The sequence below is a fragment of the Paroedura picta genome, chromosome 16 (assembly GCF_049243985.1).
Source record: "Paroedura picta isolate Pp20150507F chromosome 16, Ppicta_v3.0, whole genome shotgun sequence".
NCBI lineage: Eukaryota > Metazoa > Chordata > Lepidosauria > Squamata > Gekkonidae > Paroedura > Paroedura picta.
In genome coordinates this window covers 877,222-896,349 of record NC_135384.1, presented here as the reverse complement: position 1 = coordinate 896,349, position 19,128 = coordinate 877,222, and the positions used below count along the sequence as shown (strand labels likewise).

Here is a 19,128-nt window from a genome sequence, read left to right as displayed (position 1 = left end):
AGTTTGCTGTTCCCCAAGAGGCAGAACTCCAGGGGGGCAGGCCCCCACCCCCCTTCCTTCAGGTGGCAGCACGGGATCCTCCAGGGGCAAGCTTCGCTCTTGGGAGGGGCTGAGGAGCGGCCTGAGCTGGCCGGAATGGTCATCTTGGCCTCCGCTTAGGGGGAGACGGCCACAAGAGCGCAGGGCTGCTGTGCCCCACCTCTGGATGTCCCTTGCCAAGAAAGTCCGCCAGGGTCGCCATAAATGGGCTGAGACTTAATGACAAAAAAAAGAAAAGAGTCTATTCCCCCCCCCCCCATTCCCACACCTGCTGAGCCAAAAAGCGTCTCTGCAGTGAGGCAGAGAATTTCAGGCAAAGCTATTAGCAGATTGCCTTGGACGGGGCAGGCGCTGGGCAGGTAGCCTGGCATTACTGTCCATTGGAGGGGGGGGGGGGATTTTGAGTGCTCAGTGGGGCCTGTTATTCCCCTGATGGGCTTCATTGGGCTCCTGTCCCATAAGCTGATCTTGCTCCTCAGAAAGACTCGGGATCTTGCAGGCCTAACTCTCTGCTGGCCCCTCTAGAGGGTGCCCCACAGCCACAAAGAACGCGTCTACGCATAGGAGTGCCGGAGTATCCCTCATCGGCCGAGCAGATGCCCTACAAAATGGGGAGGGCTGGTAAGGCCTCCTTCTGTTCTTGCGCCCCCAGTAGAGGTACACTGCTGCTGAACGTGGAGGCTCCATTTGACTCTTTCCCTGATGGATCGAAGGGAGCTGCCTCCTGAGTCGGGCACTTGCTCCAGCCAGGGGCGCCTAAGGGCTGGCAGCAGCACCCATGGGTCCCCGGCCTCTCTCGTCCCCTCCTGCCTGGTCCTTTTAACGGGAAATGCCATTGGGGGTTGAAGCAGGGACCTTGTGCGTGCCACCAAGCCACAGTTCCAGGGGGGCCCAGCTCCCCTGCCCTGCCCTCCCCCGCCCTGCCCTGCCCTGCCCTCTCCCGCCTGCAGGTGACGTCATCCCTGGGCGTGCTGAGCAAGGGTCCGGCAGAGGCCCGGGCAGGACCCCACCGGGGCTTCTCTGCTCCCCTCCTGGCCACCAGGGGGCGGGGCGGCCTCTGCTTCCTGCCCGGGCTGGGTCGGGGCCAGGCTCAGGCGCTGCCAGCTGTGCCTTGGCCGGCTGACAAAGAGCTGTCCGGGAGCAGAAACACTTATGAAAATTTGATGGCCGCGCCCATTAATCGCAGCGCTTGGGAAAGCAGCTTGGCGAGGCTCCTCCGGTGGCTCACAGCTTTGGCAGCGGCCCAACGCCCAGGCTCTCTGCACCCGGGGGGGGGAGGGGCATTGGGTGCCCGGAGCTGGGGGTGAAGGCGGCTCTCCTGCTCCCCACCAACTCCCTTGGGCCCGATCCCCCAGGAAGCACTCGTGCACGTGCCTCATTGCTGTGCAGTGGGCTGCCGCGCAGTGGTGTGGCCTCCGCCTGTCTTCTTCTGCGGCAGTTTCAAGGGTGGCCAAAGTCTCCTGGGCAGACGCTCATCTCAGGGTCGCTGGGGGCTCTGGCTGTTGCGGGGATTCTTGGGCCGCCTGGGGCAGGAAAAGCTGGTCTCCTCCAGGGCAGGATTTGAGCCTCTGCTCCATTTGGACACTTGGGATCCAGGACATGAGTGCCTCTGAGCATGCAAGAACCACAGACGGTTTCCCTATCTCTGGAACTGAGAGGGTGAAGCCTCCAGTGAGCCTCTTCGAATGACGGGACAATGAGGCCCCTCTCCCCATGATCTTCATTCTTAGCCAGGCACGTGGGGAGGGGGTCCCTCAGACCCCCAGTAGGAAGCCAGGAGCAGCTTGGAGCCAAAGGGCCACATTCCCACCTCCTGCCCGCAGGTGCCCCCCCCCCCGGGAGTTCTGTGACCAGAACAGTTCCCAGGACGGGTGGGCCTGGCATGCACGAGGCTGGCGCAAAAGAGTCCTGGCTTCTCACCCCAAACTGGCCCACCTGTGCTCCAGCGTGAGGCGCCTGCGTTTGTGGACGGGCCCTGTGGAGGGCGCAAGGCCCCAGGACATTTTACAAGGAGAGGCCAGGAACGGAACCAGCGTCCCTCAGGACAAGGAGTGACCACTAGGCCCTGGGCCCTCCCCGGGAGGAGGGTGGAGGCAGCCGTGGGAGGGGGCAGCGTGGCTGCAGTGGCTGCACAAAGTCCCTGGCCGAGGGGGTGGGTGGGGGGCGGAAAGGGGGCCTCAGGAGCTGGGAAGAGCCAGAGTCCAGGAGCACCTCAAAGACCAGCATCATCCGTGGCAGGGGAGGGGCTTCTGGGAGCAGGGGGTCACGAAAGGGGTCTCAGGGAGGGAGCCCAGACCCCCACAAGCTCCTCCCCCGTGGCTGCTTTTGTGGGCTCCGGCTCTTTTCTCCCGTGGCAGACGGACCGGCCTGGCCACCCATCTCGATCTCACGCTTCACTCTGCACATGAACAGGGTGGTTTCTCCACTCGAGCTGGGCAGGAATGCTCTGCACGTGTTCAGAGACACTGGTGGGGGTCCCGTAAATGCAGCCGCTTTGCTGGGGGGGGGGGAGCTGACCTGGAAGGCCCCCAGTAGCCTGGTCTCCTTGGGTCTGGGAAGCTAAGCAGGGTCGGGCCTGGTTAGTCCTTGGAGGGGAGACCGGCACGGCCACCGTGCAGAGGCAGGCCAGGCAACCCCCTCTGTGTGGGGCTCTTCCCTGGAGAAGCCCATGAGGGAGGGCACCACCCTCCCACCGCTGCAGGCGGAACTCGATGCCCAGGGCAGCTCTGCCAGGAGCTGAAGAGCCACTTAAGCTCTCCCTGCCGGGGTTTGAAAGCCCAGCCTCCCGTGCGCCCTTCTCCGCTCTGGGAAGGAGGGAGGGAGAGACTTCCAGGACGCATGCCGGCCATGTGCTCCGCGCACCAGCACGTGAGGGCACTCACCCCCTGAGCCACTCGAGGGCTGCCCCGAACCCGGAAATCTGGGCAAAATGGTTAGAGGGCCACCAGCTGCTATCGCCAGCTTGTTCCCCGCACACAAGGGGCAGCGCATTCGCCTGTGAGAATTTAATGAGCATGTGGACAGCGAGAGCCTGTTGGGGCTGGGGAAGACCTGGAATGGCACGAGGGGGGGGGGTGTTGTCTTTCTCCTCTGCGAGATTCACCCTCCCCCCCCCTTCTCAGCTCTCACATGACTCACTTCTTCAGGTATTTTTAAAATCAAAAACTCAAATGTTGCAGGAACAGGCTGCGTGTGCTTCACACAAGACGTGTCACGTTGTGTTGAAAAGGCTCCTGTGACACGTTGTGTTCTCATCCCCCCCCCCCCCCCTGTGGGCCTGTCTGTGCTCAGAGGCTGGCACCGGATCATGGCTGCTGCAGCCTTGCCTGGAGGCACCTGTCCTGCGTACCTGGGGGGGCCCTCTGCAGGCGGCCATTTGGCCCAGAGGCTTTCTGGCGGGGGGGGGGAGAGATGTTAAAACGGGCTCCCCAAACTAGAGAGAGGGACTGCTGAATTACACCTGAACGCAAAGCCCAAGACAATGCGTTCTCCTGGACTTAATAGTGACCTAGGTTTCCTGTGTCATGACCAGAGCTGACCTCTCCGTGTCCTCTGCTCTGCATGTCACACCTCACCCAATAATGCCTGCCTCCTAATTTCATTCTGGCACCTGAAGTCCCTCCACTTCCCAGTATCTAGGGCAGGTGGACTCCCATTGTGGCTGCGTCTGAAGGAGGGACTCACCAGCCAACGGTGCTGCCAGTCTGGAAGGTGCTCCTGGGGCTGAAGCATCCCTTAGGAGGCTGGGCTGGGCTGGGCTGGGCTGGGCTGGAGGGGGGGCAGTTGGCCTTCTGAGGGTGCCCCCCAGAGCATGTCACAGTGATGCCCACGCAGCTCTGTCCCCCCCACAGGTCCTGGCAGGGCCATCGCTTGGCCTGGCAGGAAGCTCTGCAGAGGGAGCATGCGCCTTCCCCTGCCCCTCACTCCCCCCAGGCACAGGACAGCTTCCGCCCAGCCAGGCTGCAGCCCCTACGAGCACCCATGGGGCACCCCCTATGCCAGCGAGGCACCCATATCTAATAATAAAGAAAGAAAGAAAGAAAGAAAGAAAGAAAGAAAGAAAGAAAGAAAGAAAGAAAGAAAGAAAGAAAGAAAGAAAGAAAGAAAGAAAGAAAGAAAGAAAGAAAGAAAGAAAGAAAGAAAGAAAGAAAGAAAGAAAGAAAGAAAGAAAGAAATGAAATATTCCATTGCTGAGCACAAGAACGGGAGGTGCCTGACCCCAGATGACGGCTGCCCCGGAGGCCCCCTCAAGCAGACGTCTGCCCTCCTCCCTGGCATTGGCAGAGCAGGCCGGGCCAAGCCTGGCTCAGATGGACCCTCTTTTGAATGCTCTGGTGAGCGGCGGCTGCTGCTGGAGAAACTCTCCCCCCTCCGCCCTCCAGCGCTAAATGACCCCCCCAATTGATCACACGTGTCTAGGAGACCCGCCGACCCCCGACAGTGAGCTGCAGCCCCTCCCAAGGAGCATCCCACGGTGTGGGGGGGGGGCTCCCATCAGCGCAGATGCGCGAGTCCTTGACGGGGGGGGTGGCCAAGAGGAGCTCACCTGTCCCCCCCCCGCCAGTGGCCATGCCCTCTCTTCTTATGACCCGGGCGGAGAAGGGGCAGCGGCTTCTCCTGGGGGTCTCCTGCGGACTGCCGGAAGCCCTCTCTCGGCGCCTGCCCGGGGGCCGTTCTTGCCCCCCCCGCACCCCCAAGGCGGCCGGAACAGGAGGGAAGAGGCCGTGAGCCCCCAACGAGCCGTGGGTTCCCGGAGGCCCCGGAGAGCTGGCAGGGCACGAGGAAGGGCTCCGAGGAGGCAGATGCTGGGCGTGCGGCTCTGGGGCCCTGGGCCGAGATCCAGGCGGCCCTCGGCTTCTCGGCCACAGGCCTTTGGGCGAAACGCAGCGCCCCGGGGGGGGAGGGGGGAGGGGCCGCTGAGCAGGCTGCACACCGCCAGGTCAGGTCATCCCCGGGGGAGCCCTGATGGCTTCTGCCAGGAGGGCTGGAGGGGGGGGGTCGAGCCCCTCCCCCGAAGCGCTGCCTCCGAGCGGGCGGGGCTCTTGGACGGGAGGGGGGAGCCTGGGACCGGCGCTTAGACGGGGACGCGCGAGGGAGTCTCCTTCGGGCGGCCGCCCCGCCCCTCCGCCGGCCCCGTGCCCCCCCTCCTCCTCCTCCTCCTCCTCCTCCTCCCGCGGGGCCGAGCGTGGCCACGGGCGTGTGACGGGCGCGCTCCCCCCCCCCCCCCCCGTCGCCGGCACTCCGTCTCTCAGCCGCGCGCAGCCTGCCTCGCCTCTCGCGTCGCCTGCCCGCCCGCCCGGCCGGCCGGCGGGCGCTGAAGGACAAGCGTCGGGGCGCGATGGCCGCAGCCGCCCGGCGTGCCCCGTGGCGCGGCCGCCCCGTCTGAAGGCCGGCGGGGGGGGCGGCGGCGGGGGGGGGGCCGGGCCGGGATGGCCGCCTTGGCCAGCTCGCTCATCCGGCAGAAGCGCGAGATCCGCGACCCGGTGGCCAGCCGGCCCGTCTCCGCCCAGCGCAAGGTCTGCCCGCGCGGCACCAAGTCCCTCTGCCAGAAGCAGCTGCTCGTCCTCCTCTCCAAGGTCCGCCTGTGCGGGGGGCGCAAGGGGCGCCTCGACAAGACGCCCGGTGAGTCAGCCGCCCGCCGCAAAGGCTCCCGCCGACGGCGCGCCCGCCCGCCCGACCCCTCGCAGCCCCGGGGCGCCGCCTGAGGGAAGGGCACGGGCACGGGGCGGGCGGGGGAGGAGGCCCGGCCCGCGGGCCCAGGGCTTGGTCCGGGAGCGGGCGCAACAGTCGGCCGGGTCTCTCCGCCCTGGGGGGCTAGAGGGGCTGCGGCGGCCTGCCAGGGAGGGGCTGGCCAGAGTCCGCGGGGAGCGAGCGGAGGCGGGGCTGGGGCTGGGGCTGGGGGCGCCAGGGTGGCCAAGCGGACCTCGTTAGGGGCCCTGGCCGGGTGAGCAGTCCGAGGGCGGGCGGCCCGGAGCCCCGATGCCCCCCTTCCGCCGACCGTGCTGGGTCTCCGCCGGGACGCCCTCGGCCCAGGCCAGGCCGCCCCCCCCCCCGCCGCCTCCCGGTGTCGGTCCTCCGCTGTTGGCTGGCAGGGCTCCGGAGGGGGGGGGGAGGGGGCCTGACCGTGCGCTCCCGAGGGGAGTTCCGCCCTTGCTTCCAAGCCCGGCCAGGCCAGGGGAGGCTGGGAGGGGGAACTCCGCTTCGGGGGGGGGGCCGCGAGGCTCCTCAGCCGCCCGCCCTTTGGAGGTCTCCGCGCCCTTCCCTGGAGGACGTGCCTGCCGCAGGACAGCCCCCCATGGAGTGCATCCCCCTGCGATCCCCCCTGCCCTCGGGCGGTGAGTATTCCAAGCGGACCGGACTGGGGTCGCTTGCGCAAGCGGAGAAGGCCGGCGCCTGAACGGGGCTGCTTTGCAAAGCGAGCAGGGGGAGGGGGCTGCCCACCCCCTCACACCTCCAGGCCCACCCGGCAGGGTCCTGAGGGAACAGTTGGAGCACTCTACACATGCCTAGAAACTCCTTTGCGGTTTATTATACGAGGAGGCGTCTTAGGTTGGGGCATTGAGATGGCACAAAGGGGGTCTTGATAGAAATGCCATTTGCTTTCTTTACTGTTAAAGCAAATCGGTCCCGATGTTTTGGAGCACAACTTAAGTGGTGGATTGGGCCCTTGGGGGCTCCCTTAGCGCTTCCAAAGACCGCTCATTCATGTTGAAGGCCTTTGGTTTGCCTAAGTGAACTGCCAATCCAGGGGGTCTGGCCGGGGCTGCTTGGAGTGGGGGGAGAAGCTTCCCTTCTGATTCTTGGCTTGGGGGAGCCAAAACTGCACAGCCGCAGGACTAGGAGACCAGGGGACTGGCTGAAGAGCCAGAACAATTCCTCAGGGGCAGGGTGTGTGTGTGTGTGTGTGTGTGTGTGAGAGAGAGAGAGAGAGGGGGGGGTTGTCAAACTGTGCAGGGGGCAAAAGAGAGAGAGAGAGAAAGGAAGAACTTCTCGGGCCTCTCTCATCCGGCCAGAATTGAGGGCCCACCCAAGAGCACACCTGTGTGGCAGATTCAGGCCAGAGAAATCAGGAGGTTTTCTTGCAAGAGGCATAGTAGACTTGTGGGGCGGGAAGTCTGCCTGTGCACAGGGCCACCAAGCCCCGGCTGACTCACGGTGACTTCCCGCCAGCCACCCGCCCCTCCCCCTGCGGGGGGGATAGGAAGGAATTTAATACACACAAAGTTACTTGGACAGATCCACGGAAGAGGCCGTTCCATGAACAGCAATTATCTGCCAGGGGTATGTGGAGACTCCATGATCAGAGGCACTGTACCTTTGAATGGCAATTGTCAAGGGGGGAACTTGTCCCTCAGAGCCTCGCTTTGCATCTTGGTGGTGACCCCTCCCCTTCCCCGGAGTCGTGCCAGCCATGCCCCCGGATCCGGCCCTTTCACCAGACGCCCCTGAGGAAGAGAGCTCCTGGGCAGAAGAACCCACGGCAAAGGCCATGGGTGGGCGGGAGGGCTGTGGGCTGCGATTCCACCGGCGAAGCGTCAGGCGTAGAATGCAGAGGCTGGAGAAATGCCCCTGCAGCAGCTGTTGCCAGGGAGCCAGCCCTTAGTTCCTGCGCTTTCGCAACTCCCTCCCTCCCTCCCTCCCTCCCTCCCCCAGAACACGCTGGTTCCGAGCCCTGGTGGCTTCCCAAAATATGCCTGGGAGTGGGTGGGCAGAGCCTGCGGAACGGGTCCCTTTATCCTGCCCCCAGAATCAGGGCTGCCGGGGCGCTTGGCTGGGCTGTGGGGGGGGGGGGAGGTCACCAAATCCTTCTCTCCCCCCCCCCCCCGGCAGAATTCTGCATTCCAGAAAAAAGAAAGAAAGCCTCTGAGGAGACGCAGGCAGGCCTTGGTCTGTAGAGCTGCACTCCCCTGTGGGACCCTCGCTGGGAGGGAGGGAGGGGGCACAGTGGACAGGGCTCCACGGGCAGGTGAGCTGGAGTTCCTGGTTTGCTGCCTTGGTTATGAGCCTCTCCCCAGGCAAAGGCCACAGGGGCTGGGGCAAGACACACTCCCGCCCTGGGCCTGGGCCCTGCCTCCTCCTCTCAAGCAGAGGTGCCTTTGGGAAAGGCCTTCCTTTGCTGCCCCCCCCCCCGTGTGTGGTTACTTCTGGGGGACAAATCCACAATGCACCACTGGGCAAAAGCCACATGTGGGCAGGCAGCTGTCGGCCTTCCTGACGCCTGTTCCCTTGCAGGCCAGCTTCCTCCTCGGCCTCAGGAAAATGCTGTCTCCTGTACAAAGAGGAAACAGCAAGTAGGGGCCGGGCGGTGCGGGAAGGGCTCTCAAACCCCTTTCGGGGCCAACAGAGAGGCCAAGATCGATGGCAGGACTCAGGCAGGGCAGGAAGACTCAGCCAGGCGAGGGACCAGGGATGGGGGGGGTCACCTAAGGCCATCGGTGGCCTACATACCCAACCGGAGCCTCCAGTCACTCCAAAGTCTTGGGGCCAGGCAGACTAGTGAGGGGGGGTCCAATCTAGAGGCCACAACAGGGAAGGCCCCGCACAGAAAGCGGGGTACGCAAGGGGCCCCTCTTCCAGAGACCAGGCTCATAGTCCTCTGGATGCCCCCTCCCTGCACTGTACAGAAGGAAGGACGGCCAGCTAGAGGAGCCTGTTTGAAAAGGGTCGGGAGAGTTTGGCGGGATCTGAAATGTCTGAACAGCCTTCAGGGGCTGTCCCAGAGAGAGCACATTGCAGGGCTCTAACCTCAATGCAATCAGTGGGCGCCAGAACACGCCTGTGGAGGAAAGAGAGCTGCTGGGGCAGCGGCAGCGGCAGGGGAGGCGTCCCGGTCGCGGTGGGAGCGAATGCTCGGGGGGGGGGGCTCTGCCCGGCCCCAGCCAGCCGGCGCGGGCTCCTGCCCCCGGGAAAGGCGAACAAGGGGCAGGGGCTCGGAGAGGAGACGCTGGCCGCCCTCGACGGCTTTCGGGAGGTGCCCACGTTTGCCCAGCGGGGAGAAGCGGGGGGGGGGGCTTCGTGCCCCCTCCGTGCTCAGGGGCAGTCGGGCCCCCTCCGGAGCTGCTCCGCCTTTCCTTCCTCACCGGCGGCGGCGGCTTTCCTGGCTGGGGGCCCGCGCCTCGTCCCCCGCCGTGTCCTTGCAGCTGGCAAGTTCGCCTTCGCCCTGGGAGGCAGCCAGAGAGAGGCGGCGGCAGGAACCCGCAGCCCCCACCCCGCCCGGGCGCGCTCTCGGGGGCAGGGACTGTCTTGCGCGCCCCCCGCCCCTCCAAAGACCGCCCCGGGGGGAACTCGCCCAAAAAGCCGGGGCGGGGGGGGGGCCTTTGCAGGAGTCGAGCCGCCAGTGGGCAGGGTCTCGCGGGGGTCCCGTCGGAGCCAAAGCAGAAATTCCCCCTGTGCAGAGCGCCGCCCCTTCGACATTTGTCGATCGCGGTCCAGGCCCGGCCCAGAGCACGTGAACCCAGCTCGAGGGCTAGATACGCCCCCGTCCCCCCCCCGGTCCCCCACACACAGAGACTCCCCCGGAACTGTCCGCGGTCCAGGCCGGTGGGGAGCGCAGGAACCCGCCTCCCCCGCCGTCCAAAGCAGGCTCCGGCCCGCCGCAGGCCCTTTCCTCGGGGCGGCCCATCTCTGTACCCCCCGGCCGCCCTTCCCAGGATGGGGGGGCAGCTGCAGTCCGGGGGGCGTCATCTTCGACGGCGGGTGGGCCCTGCGCCCTGGGAGGCGTGAACAGGCGGTCGGCGTCGCGTCCAGGAGACCCGGGGCGGTCGGGAAACGCAGCTGGCCTAGAAGTGGGGAGGAGAGGTGGCGGCGGTGACCCCCCCCTGCCCCCCGTTCTCTGCGCTCCCGTCGAGGAATCATTTGCGGCGGCGCCTCCGGGGCGGGGACGACGGGGGGGGGGTTGCTCTCGCCTGGCCCTGCAGGGGGGCCTTCCCCATTAGCTGAGTGCGGGGCTCTGGGGCCGGAAGGGCCTCCTGGATGGCGAAAAGAAAGATATTCATTGGAGGGGGGGGGAGGATCCGTCGGGGCCGAGGGAGGCTCGCCGGGGCGTTCCAAAGACGCCGGGTTTTATTCGTTCGCTCATTGGGAAATTGGGATATAAACATGACTGACACCTCCCGCGTTTCGCAGCCGCTCCCCCCACCCCACCCCCCTCCGGAGAAATCCCCATCCGCCGCCATGCCCCGCCCGGGATGCCCCCCTCCCCCGCCCATAATCCCCCCTGGTTTATTTCTGTCCCCATCTGGAGGCCTCCGGGCCCTGCAGCAAAGGAGGGCCATTAAAATAAATTAAAGCCATTTAAATATATTTGCATACATTATAGGGGAGGGGAAGGAAATTGCATTTTGCCAGACGCGGGGGGGGGGGAGGGGGGGAGACACGGCTGCCGAATGTGTATTTAAGAACCAGCTGGTGCAGAAGACCTGGAAGGAGCCCCGAATTATTCCCAGAGTGTTGATTTATTCCCTGCCTGGATCCCCCCTCCCCTCCCCCCCTTGGGCCAGGCTTGCTGAGCTCCTGGAGCCCCCCCCCCTCATCTGCTGCTTGGCAGGCCCTCAAGAGCCCATGCTAGCCCCCCCCCATAGGCCAGGCCCAGCCCTCCCTCCACATTCCAGACCTCCCCAGCTCCCCAAACCCCACAGGCCCCCCAATCTTTGCTGCCCCATAACCACCCCCACCACTAAACAAAATCCTTCCCCAAGGATCCCCAGTGGGCACCTCCTGCTTCCCAAACCGGTATGCGGCAGCCCCACTGTTTCCGAGGGGAGGCCATAGGGACAACCCAACCCTGGCCCACAGCCTTCCCGGGGGGCCCGAGTCCCAGCGCCCGCCTGGGCATCTGCAGCGCCTCTGAGCTGCCCCCCCCCTCCCTCCCTCCCTCCCTCGGGCTGGTTCCTTTGCTCCCGTAACCTTGTCGTTGGTTCTGTCTCTCTGGCTCTCTCTGCAGCTGCAGTGAGCGAGGGGGAGGGGACAGAAGGAACGGAGGAAGGTGACACACACCGGCCCCCTTCCCCACCAAGCGCCCCTCAGTGGCTGCTGCTCCAGCCCGGCACACTGCGGGCCCCGATCCCCACCGCCCTCTTCGTGAGGCATACAAACCTCCCGCCACAAGGCAAGGCGGAAGGGGGGCCTGCCTAGAGCCGGGGCCACCCATCGGCCAAAGGGGCTTCTGCCCTTCCTGAGCCCCCGGCCCGGCCCTCAACCCCCTTGCTGGCCACCTGGGAAGATGGGGGGGCAGTGGCTCTGCCCAGGCCCAGCAGATTGCTGGCCCCAAATTCCCCTGGCGCTTGGCCCGGGAAGAGGAAAGCATGCCCTTGAGGGGATGGGCAGGGCTGGAGGGCGCTGCCAGGATCCTTCCCAATGAATGGCAGAAGCAGCCAAGGCCTCCGGGAGCCTGGGCAAACCGGAGCCCCCCAATCCCGCTTCCCCTTGGGGGGATGGTGGCCCAGCAGCCGCTCAGCATACGGAAAGTTCCTGCTTCAATCCCCACCCTGCCAGTCCGCAGGGAGGAGAACAGAGCACCAGCTCAAGAAAGCCGGGGGGGGGATCAGGCCCGTGGGTGCCCCACCCTGTGCCCTGGGACCTCATCGTGTCCCAGCACAAGGCGATGCCAGGGTGCCTCTTGAGGACCCGCCGGGTGCCTCCCCGTCCCTGAGGCCCTCAAGCCTTGGCTCTGTCCCCAGAGGGCTCAGTTGAGGGGCGGCATGTGAGAGACTTGCCGTGTGAGCCTGGAGGGCCCCAAGGGGGTGCGACTGCGGAGGCCAGCCCCCCCCCCCAATTCCTCCACACTGTTCTGCAAGGTGTTCTTCAAGGGGGCGGTTTTGGGAAGAGGGTCCTCCTCAAGGGGTAGTAGAGTGTCGAGGGGAGGGGAGGGGAGGGGAGGGGAGGGGAGGGGAGGGGAGGGAGCTTGGCCAAAGAGTGTCCGTTCTCACTGCCTCAGCAGCAGGGGCGAAGGGCCCATCCATCCTGCGGAGAGAATCCAGGCGGCAGGGAGGAGCAGGGCCAGCGTGAGGGCAGGGCACGGAAGGCATGCCTCTCTGCAGGCGGCTTCTCCCAAAGCAGAGCAACGCCCCGGCCAGAGCAGGACAGAGCGGGGCTGTGGCTCAGTGGCAGAGCCTCTCCTCCTCCCCTCACAGAAGGTCCCCAGCTCAATCCCCCGCAGCCCCTCCAGCTAAGAAAGGACCCCGCCAGGGGGGAGGGGAGGCCCACGGATCAGCAGGAAGTGCTTCTGGTGCCCAGGTTGGGGGTGGGGACACGGAGGGAGAGAACCTGCCGCAGGTGGGACCCCTCCACGCCTCCTGCCTTTCCGGCCACATTGCAGGCTTCCGGCCAGTCTTGGGAGGGCCCCTCCATCAGGGAGCCTTTTGCTCCAGGACGCTGCTGACCTGCTGGCCCACAGGCCTCACCTGGGCATGGCAGAAGGGTCCCGGGCGCCTTGGGGGGAGGGCGTCAGGCCAAGGGGCACGCAGAGTCCCCAACAGGACTGGGAAGGGGGCTGGTCCTGTCGGCTGGAGGGGGGGCATTGGGGACCTGCTGTCCAACCTCCTGTTACTGACATCATCTGTCTGGGACATTCGTCCAACTCCTCTGGCCCTGGTCCTTGGCCTGCAGGGGTCCTTCGTGTTCCACGGGTGGCACTCTAGCCCTTTTAACCCCCCCCCAGGGGGCTGCCGGAGTCCAGATGCAACCAACCCAAGGTCCCTTCTGGTTTTGCAGAGGGGGCCTCCCGGACTCCTGGCCTCCAATGGGGCGGGGGCGGGCTGGGGTGTCCTTGTGGGCACAACAGCCCCCCTCCTCTCCCTGGGCTGCTCCGGGGGCCTGGTGCCGCCCCCCCCCCCACTCCTCTAGGCAGCCAGGCATGGGGCACGGTGCCTCTTGGGCTCAGACTGACATTCTCCTTGCTGCACTGTCCTCTTTCTCCCTCCCCCCCCCCACAGAACCGCAGCTGAAAGGAATTGTCACCCGGCTCTTCTGCAGGCATGGCTTCTACCTCCAGGCGCACCCCGACGGCCGGATGGACGGCACACGCGAGGACACCAACGGCTTTGGTAAGGGAAGCGCTCATCCCGGGCAGGCCCACCCCACCACCCCTGCAGGGAAGGCCTGGCTGTCCCGGGAGAGCTGCTGCCCCTTCTCCTAGAGGGCGCCCCAAATCCACCTCCCCTGAAGCTGCCTGGGGGTGGGGGAGGGGTCTTGCTCACTTGCTTCAGGCTGTGGCCCCACCCCCACCCCGGCATTGGAGGCCTTGGGAGAGCAACCCCTCCCTCAGTGCCCCATAGCTCCGCTCGCGCCCGGCTTTGGGGAACAGCCTGTGGCCCAGAAGCACTGGCTGGCTTTGGGGGCACCTCTTCCTCGAGGGATCAGGGCCCTCCTGCATCTCTGGACTGACTCCGAGGAGCCCCGCCTGCAGCGCCCCCCCCCCCAATTCATTCATTCTCTCTCTCTCTCTCTGCATAATTGAGTCTCCTCCAGCTGTCCAGGGACCCAGGGAGGGACGGGTGATTGATGAGCCTGATCCCTCCACCCCCTCCCGTCCAGAGCCTTTCCCAGGGATGCCGGCACAGCCCTCCCCCCTCCCCCCGCGCGCCAGCTGGCCAGCATGCCAAGCAGGCCTCCCTCTTTAGCAGCGTTTAGTGAGAGGCCTCCCCCTGGGGACATAGAGGGGGGCACACCTGCATCTCCAGGCTAAGGTGCAGCCCCTGGGGGAGAATGCCTGGAACGCTGACCCTCCTGCAGACCCCCTCCCCCTCTCCTGTGGAGCCCCCACTGCCCCCGCCCTCCCTGGCCCCCCTGGCCCTGCCTCCTGATGCCCCCCCCGCCTGCCTCTGAGCCTCCCTCTTTGCCAACAGCTCTCTTCAACCTGATTCCAGTGGGGCTGCGGGTGGTCGCCATCCAGAGCGCAAAATCGGGGCACTACGTGGCCATGAACGCCGAAGGCTATCTCTATACCTCCGTGAGTTTCCCTGCCTCCGTTCACCGGGGGGGGGGGCGTTTGGGGGTAGGAGGCCTGGTGAGGGGGCCCAAAATGCTGCCCTTGCAGCAGGGAACGGCTTGGCTGAGGGGCTCTGCCCATTGGGCTGCAGGCACAGGAGCTCAGCCAGAACAAGACGGGGGCATCCCGAGGGAAGGACCCCTTGCCTGGCCCCTGGAGGTCCTGCCTTGGCTTCTGAGAGGAGCCGGCCACGGGGTTGCCCCCCATCCCCCTGCCAGCAGGATCCAGGGGCAGCAGAGAGAGCCCCTGGGCACCCCCCAGGCAGCCGCTGCCTCCTCTCTTTGGTGCTGGGGGCTTGGATTTTCTGGGCATATTCAGTGCAGGGGTTTTGCTGCAGCCTTCCCAACAGCCCTGCAGGGTAGGCCAGCAGCCTGTTCTCCATCCTCCAGACAGCTGAACGGGACCGCCATGGATTGGAATGGGGTTTCCGGAGCTGTTCTCCCTCTCTGCACAACACCCCCACCTTCTCTGCCTCCCCCCTCCCGCCCCCGCTCTGAGCTGCAATTAGAAGCTGCCCTGGTTAACGGGGCGTCCCCGGAGAGAACTCCCTGACCCCGATCCAGAAGGGAGCTCAGCTCTGCGCTGCTTCCACCCGCCCTTTCGTCTGGCCCCTCCTCTCTGCGAGTCCTGCCCAGGAGGCCTTGCTGGGCATGGCTGGGGCGGGAGAGGGGGCCAGCATGCTCCGGAGGGCAGGCCAGGCCAGGCCAGGGGAGAGGCGTGGGTCCCATGGGGTGCCCTCCCCACAGGGAGTTGGGTGTCCAAATGCTCTCTGTTTAGGAATGGATTGTCTCTGAGCGTGGTCCCCTCTTGCCCTCCCTCCCCTGTCCTTGGGGTCCCCCCCCGTTTAGCGGGAGGCCAAGCAGAGAGGGAGACGGCACCAGACATGGTGAGAGGGAAGAGCCACTTGGGGAGCCTGGCAGAGGCTGCCCCCCCCATGCACTGGCATTTTTAAGAGATCTTTTTAATGCCAATTAAATGGCTTTTGCAGGAAATTTGGCAGAAGGCAGAAGCCTTGGGGGGGGGACCATCTCTGGGACATTTTGCTCTCATCACCATGATAGCTTCTTTGGCTCCTTTCAGCTCACGATTCTGGGACGCGACCCCAGTTATCCTGGCTGGAACCCCCCCCTCCTCACCCTGCCCCACAAGTTCTGGGCCTTTTCAGGAGCCCCTGCCTGGAATTGGCCATAGCGCAGTGCCACCTTGTGGTGGGCACCTCTCATGGCACCCCAAATGTTGGCGGGGGGGGGGGGAAGAGCCGGGTGCCAGTTGCATGCCCCTGCCTTGGGGAGTGGGTTGAACACGTGGGCCCAGGCAGACCTCTCTGCCCAGTGGCTGATTAAAACGTAGCGTTTGCTGTAGCCATAAAAGGTAAAGGTAAAGGTATCCCCTGTGCAAGCACCGAGTCATGTCTGACCCTTGGGGTGACGCCCTCTAGCGTTTTCATGGCAGACTCAATACGGGGTGGTTTGCCAGTGCCTTCCCCAGTCATTACCGTTTACCCCCCAGCAAGCTGGGTACTCATTTTACCGACCTCGGAAGGATGGAAGGCTGAGTCAACCTTGAGCCGGCTGCTGGGATTGAACTCCCAGCCTTATGGGCAAAGCTTTCAGACGGCTGCCTTACCACAAGAGGCTCTATTTGCTGTAGCCATGGCCATCGGCAAAGCCGGCTTTAAAAGCGGATTAGGCAGATTCACGAAGGAGAACTCCAGCCGTGGCTACAGCCCTGGTGGCAAAAGAGAACCTCCACCTGCAGAGGCCATCGGCCTCTGGATCCCAAAGCCAGGAGGCTTCCCCAAAGGAACGGGCCTCTCTGCCCTGTCGTCCTTCTTCCGGGGACCTGCCTGGCCCCTGTGGGAGACGGGAGGCTGGACTGCATGGACCTCCCTGGTCTAATCCCGCAGGGCCATTCATCATAGAGGGAAGATTAGATCTCGCGTCCAAATGGGACCCCCCCCTCATAAAAGCCAATGGGAGAGCCCTCTGGAGTCCTGTCTCTCCCATCTCTTCCTTCCGAGGCTTTGTTCTCTCCTGCCCATGAGATCTGCCTTCCGCGGTTCTGCCTTGAGGCCAGGGTGGGCTTGACCCGCTTCTCTTCTCTCCTCCAGGCTCACTTCACCGCCGAGTGCCGCTTCAAGGAGTGCGTCTTTGAGAACTACTACGTGATGTATTCCTCCACTCTGTACCGGCAGCGGGAGTCAGGGCGGTCGTGGTTTCTGGGCATCAACAAAGACGGGCAGGTGATGAAAGGAAACCGAGTCAAGAAGACCAAAGCCGCTGCTCACTTCCTCCCCAAACTCCTGGAAGGTGAGCATTGGGCCCCGATCCTCATGGAGACAACGTGCCCCCTTGCACAGCTCCTCATGTGCAAATGCCCTCTTGCACAGCCCTGTGCCGGTTAGGGGCTCACTTAGCCTTCATCCAGGCTCTCCCTTGTGTCCTCTTCCACGCGACTCCTGTTTTCGGACTGGCCTTCTGGAAATGCAGGCCAGCCAAGGAGTTTAATTTCCCAGCAGTTAACGCAGGATCGTGTCCCCATCGGCTGGGGTTTCCACGGGTGCCAGGGCCCCGATCCTTGCCCCGTTCTCATTCCCCCCCTTTCCGTCTTTCGCAGTGGCGTTGTATCGCGAGCCGTCCCTGCACAATGTCGTGGAGTCAGTCCTGTCCAAGAAGGGCGAGGAGGAAGATGCAGCTGCCCCGGCCATCAAAGAGATCTCCAAGGCTGAAGCCACGTAGCCCCGAGGGTGGGGGGTGCATCCTCTTCCTCCGCCCCCCCTCTCCTCCTGCGTGTATCCCAGGCACTCGCCCCCCCGCAGCTGCACTCCAGGCCACTGTCTGGACTGACCCTTTCCACTTACTCTTTTTTTCTCAGGATGTGCCCCCCCCAACTTTCCTCTCTTGTGTTCGAGCAGTGGGACTTTTAAATCTTCCAGGAGGGGAAGGATTACAGACTACAGACTTTTCCTCTCTGTGGATGGAGGAAAAGAAGCTACAGTAAGAGTCTTCCATTTCAAGCCATAGGTGCAATACGGGCTCCAGCCTCCAGGGGGCAGAAGCGTTATGATGCTGATCCGGGGCAGCAGGGGCCTGCCATTCAAACTGAGTAGTCCACGGCAGGCTCTCTGCCCAGTGTAGGGCAGAAGTGGTTGCATCTGTCAGGGATACAACGGACATAGCAAAACAATCTCTTCCGTCTTCCATGCAAGCCAGTTGTCGCAATACGGTGCTTCTGTGGTTCCGGTGACACGAGTTCTAATTCCTCACCAGGAGGAAGCAGGCTGGAAAAAGTGTGACTGCACCAAGCCGGTGGGAAGCGATGGCTTGTCTCTCGTTCTACTGCGGGGGAAAGAGCTTCCATTTCAAAAATTAATTTTTTTTAAAGTTTACTGCTGTACTGTTTTTGGCCACTGGGTGGGGACATTGTCCTGTTCGGGAGTCTGGTTGAAAGAGAGAGAGAAAGATGCTGTTGCAGAATTGCAGAAAGCGGCAGCTGTTGACAAACAAGGTTCCTTGGAGAAAGGGGCACCAGATCCAGTGCTGGTTTCCTAACTCAGCCACTGGAGGCTCCGCTTGGTCATCTCAGGACCCAAAGGGAGGGCATGACTTTCCCAAAACTATAATCACTTATTGTTCTGGTGGAGCAGTTTTAAGAACTGGAACCTTTTTTCCTTCAATATTGACTCATTGGAAGAACATCGAACTCCTTCCCATCGTTTCTGCTGCAACACAAGAAGTGCAACGCCAGTGCAGGACAGTCGGGTTATAAAAGAATGCCTATTATGCCGGATCGTGCCCTCCCCAGCAAGACGGCACTCCTCCTGTCAGCCACCAGGAGCCAGGAATCTGCTATCAGGACTGAAGACCTTTCATGGAAACTGGGAGAAGAGGGCCCTAAGAATAGTCATACCCCTTTTGGCCACTGGGTGGTGACATGGCATTCATGTGGGGACAAATACATTGACCTGCAATACCTGTATTTGGCCACTGAGTGGCGACTTGGAGTAGCAGGACCTCTTAAGGTTCATGTGCTTGTCGCAAGGATCCCCTTGGTGTGCGGGAATCCAGAGGGGAGGGGGGGGCGACAGTAGCTAATAACTGGAGGGGGGGTGCATGCCATAAAACTCTGCACCCCTCCCGCCCTCCACATCCCAGTATGCCCAGCTCTGCCGTATGCCCATCTGTACAGGTGATGAATTTAACAGGGAGGGGTTGGGAGGGGAAGCCAATAGTACAGGGGCCTTGGGAGGGACATCCTTGTGGGGTGGGGAGGGATCAGTGGAGACCAGACCGCAGACACTGGGAAGAAACCTTTAGGGGGGGTGGGTGTCAAGCCTTGCTTCTCTTCGTCGCTGTGTGGCTCCGTTTCCCCTTCAGGTTCTCCTCAGGAGGTGTGAGGAGGGAAGTCCTGTCTGGCTCTGCCTCCAGAGGCAGCCATTTTGGGGTGATGCTTCTCACCCCTCAGAAATTCCAAAGGGGTTTGCAGTTTCATGAAAGTTGGGGGCCCCTCGGTCACCTGGCAGCCCCTCCACCGTGGTCCCCCTTTGGCTTTGAGCTCCCGATTGCCTCCTGGGCTGAGCCGGGTGCCGATGGAAACAGAACAGAGCGGGGGAGGCATCCCCCCCCACACACACTGCAAAGTCCAGGAAGACGCCCCATTTCCCCTCATCAATTGGCTACAGGGTTCTTGCGGACTCAGGAATTCTACGCGGTCTCTGCTGAGGTTACACAACACGGTTGCCAATTCCAGGGTGGGTAATTCCTGGGTATTTGAGGGTGGAGCCTCAGAAAGTGACAATACAAGACCCCCCCCCCAAGAAGCCATCTTCCCCAATGGGACCATTCTCTGGCAGCTGGAGATCAGATGAAATTCCAGGAGCTTCCAGGCCTCACCTGGAGGCTGGTAACCCTAATCTCAAGGCTTTTTTATTTGGGGGGCAAGGTGCGATGTGCATGGGAAAGGCCAGCCACCAGGGAAAGCAAACCCCCCCCCCTCGGCAAGAGGCACCCACTCCCCACCGGTTCCTCTGCAGAGGGGCAGAAGTCCCCCCTTGACCTCGGCTGCATGACCCCTTCTGGCTCAGGAATCACCTGCCGGTCCCA

At 63.6% G+C, this 19,128-nt stretch overlaps 1 protein-coding gene across 2 annotated transcripts; it reads left to right on the top strand.

Moving 5' to 3' along the window:
* The first annotated feature begins 5,288 nt into the window (after nucleotides 1-5,288).
* Nucleotides 5,289-17,415, top strand: FGF11 (fibroblast growth factor 11). 2 transcript variants are annotated; one of them, XM_077314925.1, is made up of 5 exons: nucleotides 5,289-5,661; nucleotides 12,972-13,082; nucleotides 13,884-13,987; nucleotides 16,137-16,335; nucleotides 16,643-17,415. In XM_077314925.1, exons 1-5 carry the CDS (start codon nucleotides 5,469-5,471, stop codon nucleotides 16,762-16,764), a joined length of 729 nt encoding a protein of 242 aa, XP_077171040.1. In that variant the 5' UTR covers nucleotides 5,289-5,468; the 3' UTR covers nucleotides 16,765-17,415. The 2 variants fall into 2 exon arrangements, with proteins under 2 accessions (XP_077171040.1, XP_077171041.1); XM_077314926.1 differs by lacking the exon at nucleotides 5,289-5,661 and adding an exon at nucleotides 6,250-6,374.
* The last annotated feature ends 1,713 nt before the right edge of the window (nucleotides 17,416-19,128 follow it).

Bases quoted from the DNA above. Each gene is read 5' to 3' on its own strand.
- FGF11 (XM_077314925.1), top strand. From the start codon at position 5,469: ATGGCCGCCTTGGCCAGCTCGCTCATCCGGCAGAAGCGCGAGATCCGC. The intron at 5,662-12,971 runs GTGAGTCAGCCG...CCCCCCCCACAG, and splicing joins GCGCCTCGACAAGACGCCCG to AACCGCAGCTGAAAGGAATT. The intron at 13,988-16,136 runs GTGAGTTTCCCT...TCTCTCCTCCAG, and splicing joins AAGGCTATCTCTATACCTCC to GCTCACTTCACCGCCGAGTG.